Raw genomic sequence first — 6,194 nt, 5'->3', positions numbered from 1 at the left:
TAAAACTTAGTGCAAGGCAAAAATGGCTTTATGGGTCTGCAGACATGATGCTAAATTCAAGCCTACATTTTTACTTTAAAATAGCTGATACCAAAACCAAAAATAATGAATTATCTCAGCTTCCACTTTTTAGAGACATTAATTCTTACCTTATCTTAACATCTTATAGATGGCACAAATCCCTTTTATATAATAATGTGGATAATTTTAGGATGGCACTACTCCACCTCCTAATTACTTTATATAGGTTTGTAAAAGTCAGACTTAGTCTTTTAATTATATAGATACCACAAAAAGTAGTCTATTTCTCTATTATTAAATATTCATCATGAAAAGAGCCAACCCATTTGAGGGGTCTAGAATGCAAGACTTTTGGAATGTGGTATTTGTGTGCCTAACCTGCTCAAAGCAAATAATTATTGCATTCATGATTATCCTTAGAACTAGAATTAAATGTCCCATTTTGAAAATTAAATCTAGCCATCTCATCTGTTACAATTTAAAAGCCTGGCTAGACACAGATTAAGATTTTTTGGTCAGCTTTTTGGGGTTTTTCAACTAAATGTACTAGCGTATTTATACTAAAATAGCAAACACAATTGAAACAGCTTACATTTTATTATTATTTTGTAAACATTCTTTTCACAAAATTGGGAGATCAATGTAATATTTTTATTTAGGGACCTATAAAGAATTTTAATAAGAACTATCTGGATGTCAGTATTATTATTATTGATGATGATGATGATGATGATGATGATGATGATGATGATGATGATGATGATAAAGTTGGAAGGGACCTTGGAGGTCATCTTGGAGGCAGCTGCATATATATGAGCAAAAAAATCCTTAGGATGTAGAAATCAATTGTTTAAAAAATTAAGATGGTGGCCACTACAGTGTGTATCACCTGTTTTTTATGATCGTCATTTTCAACTTCTTTGACTCTTAACTCTCTCCTGCAATTCTGTGGTAGGCTGTTTTTCTCTAGTATAAACCAACTTGAATGTCAAATTTAAAGGCAAGCTTCTAAATGGGAAATAATGCAATATGCTGATAGGCTCAAATACTTTTCTAACAAGCAGCATGCTTTCTTGGAAAGAGCTCAGAATATGGGTAGCTTATGTGCAAGAACACAGAATTTGGGAGATTATTTTCTCCAGAGAATACTTGACATTTTAAAAAAATCCATGCTTTCTAAGGCCTCACTGGAGGCAATTAAAAACACTCTCTTTTTACTGCCTTTATTCTCACTTCATACTAAGCCACAGTTTGTTATGACCAAGGATTATTTAACAAGCTATCAGTCTTGCTTCTGTGTGCTGTCATTTATACTTTATAAACCATAATGGCCTAGATTCACACATTACAGTAAGCTCAAATGAAATAATTTCATTATAGCTTAATGTGACCTATTTTAAGTTATAGAAGGAAAATCTTATTGTCCAGGTTTAATGCCTAAGTGCTTCCCTCCAAGAGTAAACCCAGTATTGCACAGCTGGCATTATTGTACAGTTTTGAATAAAACATTGCTCAGATCCAATCCAGTCATAGATGAAATTGTAAAAATGTGTCAGGGGGGGAAAGAATAATAGATGCTTCTACTGTCATTGATGACAGCCATGCTAAAAGGTTTCTTTAAGAGGAGGTTGCTGTTACTGTAAAAGTCTATGCATCTATTTCAAAACCAGCCAAAATCTACTCTTGTCTCCCTTCTTAAAAAATACAGTATATGTTCCATATTTTTTGCCATCTGCAAATGTGGTTGGCCATTTTGCTATAGCCCTGCTATCTAATAGTGGTATAACAATTATCATAAAATGCCATGTTTCTATAGCAACAGGCAAGTGAAAGTGTGTTTTCTGAATTTTCTTTTGTTTTTTTTATATTTTAGGAGAAAGTGTAATATTCCAAGAAATCAAAGAATACTGGACCCAAAGAAGGGACCAATTAAAAAAACAGCAGGAGTGAAGCATCTTCCAAAATTGAAACTCTGATTTCTTATCCTAGAATTTCTTCTTTTATTGTTTATTTTGCCATTTGCAATTACAGTAAACACAAAATGTTATTTTAAAATAGTATTTTAAAGGTTCCTCAATCCAAATACAGGACTAGCACTGATAATGTTACCTAGTTTGAGTAATGAAACATCTGCAAGAAAATGACCAAGCTCAGAGAACATCAAAGACATCTCAAAAGAGAAATTCTTATGGCATAGTCTCAAGATATACTCTCTACATACAGGAACAATGTAAGGAAGCATTATAGTGGATTATAAACATGTTGGGTCTGGCTTTTAAGATGTCATCCAGATCTAATACATCATTCTAATCCAAAAGCAAACAAGCTACTTTATGGCTTATAGTGTCATGTACAATTAGCCTTATTTCTTGTTGAAATGCAAGAAGCTGTAGAAATGTTTATGAGTGTATTCCACACTGAACTTCTTTCAACAGACTGAAGTGGATGCAGGCACAACAGGCATTCTGAGATACACAAAGTTTTGAAAAGTAGTTTTATTATAGAAAAGGCAGCATAGCCACTATGAACAAATTTCAACAACTTCTGTGTATTGAACGCAGGTCTTATTTATAGTGAAAGCAAAGTTTACATTCTTACAGTTCAGTGCATACAGTGCACGGTATATTTGTCTTGAAGCTACTCTTTTTTTTGGCAGTGGGACCATTTCTTACTCATCCTTGTTTTGAAAATGGACTCATCTGGTTTAGGCTATTTGCTCTTGCCTTTAAAAATAAGCCAGAATTCAGATGTGTCTTGCCCAAGCTAAGTACTCCAGAGTGAGAGTGACTAAAATTTCCTTGACCATGTGTGCAGAATCGATTGGTTCTTATTTGGAATCAAAATGAGAAACCCTCTCATTTTTACTTGCCTTTTATGAGGAAGACAATAAAGAGTTTCTATTTGGATATCATGCTAAACAAATCAAGCCTGGGGAGTGCTATGTGCCTTATAAGATATGGCATATGTTTGGATAGTTTGAATAGTTCTTGTATGAATCCAACCATTGTGATGTTTCTGTTTGGTAGCCAGACCTTCATTAAAGACTTTTGAAAGGCAAGAACAAAACAAGGAATTTGATGAATGTGGAATTATGGGAAAAAAACCAGTAGTTATGTGTGGAAGGTTTTGCAATAGTTCCTAACTCTTTTTAACTTAACAAAGCTCACATTATATTAAAAATATTACAGAACAAAATTCTGATTGATTACACTGATTTAATTCATATATCAGTCTGAGTCATAAACCATGCTTTACTGTCTACAATAACTGAATCTGTTCATCGTGTTAAGTCATAAACAAAACAACCCACCTAATGGTTTATTGAATTTTATAAACTCATTTATTTAGAATAAGCTTTCTTATTTACGATGGGGACTATCTTACTGGATCACTCATCATGCTAAAACATGAACTGGTTTGTTTGCTCTTTGATGAATAAACATACAGAGAATTATGCTGGAAGTAAACGTTCTTTTATGACTACATAGAAATTGGGTCCAGAGCATATATTCCCTTTCCATTTCTTATGAAGTTGGCAGAACTGTCTATTGGGAAGCTATACAGCACAAACTGTTACATTCAGATTTTTCAGGAATTGTTGCTGAAACAGCTATTGACCTTACTGTTATCAGTAATGCTCCTCATATGGCAGCATTCCTAGATCATTTTTTAAACCTAAGATTCTTCATTGTGCCAGCCAATAATGTACAAGAAACTCTCAGACTGATGAAGTGCTCAGTCATTTCTTTTAACTCTATTGACATTCAGGTTAAAGGAATCTGGCTTTGTTTTCATGAGAACTTCTTTATGGCCATAGAAATTACTTCTGCATCCTTAGAAAGAAATAGATGGGTAGAATATCGTTTTTCTTAGAAATTAGATATATGCTTCAAAAAACTGTCGGAATACTGGACAGAGCAAGAGAAAGACTCTTGTATCATAAATTTATCATAAGCAGTGGGGGATGAAGTAAATTTCCTGGATGATCAAACTTTTGCTCAACTGAGAATGACTAAGCCAGCTATCCCAAAGGATGGTGCCCTCTTGAAGTACAAAGGTAAGCTCTGAGAATTCCCTAGCCAATATGGCCATTACTGGGAATTTTAGAAATAGAAATCCACAATTCTGGAGGGCTTCAAAACTCGGAGAGGGATGGATTAAAATTTAATGTGGTTTAACTGGTTTGGATTTAGCAGAATGTGTGAACTCAAGCCAATCACAGAGCAAGCATGGAGTTAAAATGTTCTCTACAGAAAAGGTGACATTTCCCTCTCCCCCAAAAGTATAAGCTAATCAGAACTGGATAGTTTAATCTTACTTCAGATATACCAATTGGACCATATAAACTACAGCAGTTGAGGGGTGAAAGGGAGGTTGTGTGACATACACACTTCTGCTCCCCATGCTTCATAGCCATTCTTTGACAAGCCTTTTTTTTTTCCTGCAACCTCCCATATCTTTAAAAATCCATAAAATAAAACTAAAGTTTAAGGGGGAAAAGTTACCTCCTTACTGCCCCATCGTGATATAAATATCATATTCAGATATCATAACATGTATATTCATCAATAGTGTTTAAATATATATGAGGGCAATTGGGAAATAAACCTCTTGAGCTTGTGCGAGAAATAAGCGGGGATAGCGACGCCTGTCCTATGGCACCAAGTGCAGTAGTTAAGTAGGCAGTGAAGAGTGGAAGGAGAAAATTGGTTTGCAGTTGACTTGTTCGCTAGATCAATTGAAAATGAACTAGTTTTTTAAATGAAACAGCGGCTTGAGTTGCACTGCTTCTATGATGACTGCTTCACAATGCTGTTACAGGGTTGCTTCAGTCCCAGGTGGGAGATTTTTTTGCAGAAGGAATTTCAAACCTTGTGAGACGGTATGACAAGTGCCTCAATTTGAATGGTGATTATGTCAAAAAGTAATGTAGTTTTCTAATGTGTATAATACAAATTCGGTATCTGCGAGTGTCTGACATTGATAACCAAACAGATTTATTTCTGAATTGCCCTCGTATATAAAACACACATATACATGCATATATATACACACACACACATACACACCCCGTGGTGGCACAGTGGTTACAGGCTAACTCCACAGCCAGAAGTTTGATCCTGACCAGCTCAAGGTTGACTCAGCCTTCCATCCTTCTGAGGTTGGTAAAATGAGGATCCAGATTGGGCAACATGCCGACATTTGTAAAACGTTCAGTCAGTGCTGTAAAGCACTATGGAGCAGTATATAAGTCTAAATGCTATTGCTATATGCAAAAACCAATTGTGAATATACATGTTATCTCTAGCTCTTTAAAACATATAAATGTAAAAAATTTTTAGGGAGAATCCATGTAAATATAATAGTAAGGACGTAAGCTTACCCACTGATAGTACTTAGTTTGTTTTAGCCTTGAGTACAAATTATTATGATCGGGTATATAGTACATCACAAGCCATGATTTATAAAACACAAGAATTATGTTTGTTGAACATATGAATCCAATGGTGCAGACTCCTTACAATGTAACTATTGCCACAAGGGGACAATACAGCATAGATAGATAATTATCTATTTACTCTATATCTCCTTTTTTATCACTTTGCCCGCTCTTTCTCTAAGATTGCTAACCTGAGGTAGCTTCTTTTTGGCTTTCTTCTTAGACATCCATGCATAGAGCACATGGATGTGGATAGCTATGTGCAAAGCCCTGGAATTATTGTGTGATAAAGTTTTTACTGGAAACAATAGATGCAAAAGAGTATAATTTACACTAGATCAATTATTTTAATGATTTTTTTTTCAGCAGCTGTAAACAAGTTTCTTTAGCATCGACACAAAAATCTAGGTATATCCAGTTAAAATAAATTTTGGCAACTCAATATGAAGCCTACGTTTTAACAGCTTCTAAAATACCAATTGCTAATACTGAATAATTCAATCTCGTAATGTCAACTCTATATTTATTAGACTTGGGATGGGGCAATGATTTTCCTTTCAATCCTCTTCTGGTTTCCCAGAGGGCTGGTGAGAAGAGGAGAACTGGTTTATAAAAAAGGGGTGGTGGCAGCAAAGGGACCTAATTGTCCAATAGTTGTTCATCCCTAGGTGCAAGTTATCTCAGAACCAAAGTACCTCAGAGGCCTGACCCTGAGGGCTTATTACAGTTAGAC

General features: G+C 35.0%; 1 protein-coding gene across 2 annotated transcripts in view; it reads left to right on the top strand.

Moving 5' to 3' along the window:
* The window catches only part of LOC107287651 (coiled-coil domain-containing protein 169), a 31,946-nt gene extending 28,474 nt beyond the window's left edge, over window positions 1-3,472 (top strand). For both annotated transcript variants that reach the window (XM_015816177.1, XM_015816175.1), the window contains one exon: window positions 1,895-3,472. In XM_015816177.1, coding sequence (XP_015671663.1) covers window positions 1,895-1,997 — 103 coding nt within the window. In that variant the 3' untranslated portion in view covers window positions 1,998-3,472. The remainder of the gene's footprint in view (window positions 1-1,894) is intronic.
* The last annotated feature ends 2,722 nt before the right edge of the window (window positions 3,473-6,194 follow it).

Source organism: Protobothrops mucrosquamatus, unplaced genomic scaffold (assembly GCF_001527695.2).
Source record: "Protobothrops mucrosquamatus isolate PMUCROS unplaced genomic scaffold, P.Mucros_1.0 scaffold411, whole genome shotgun sequence".
In the NCBI taxonomy this organism is placed as follows: Eukaryota; Metazoa; Chordata; class Lepidosauria; order Squamata; family Viperidae; genus Protobothrops; species Protobothrops mucrosquamatus.
The sequence above is the reverse complement of the archived record's forward strand: the minus strand, read 5'-3'. Positions and strand labels throughout refer to the sequence as shown.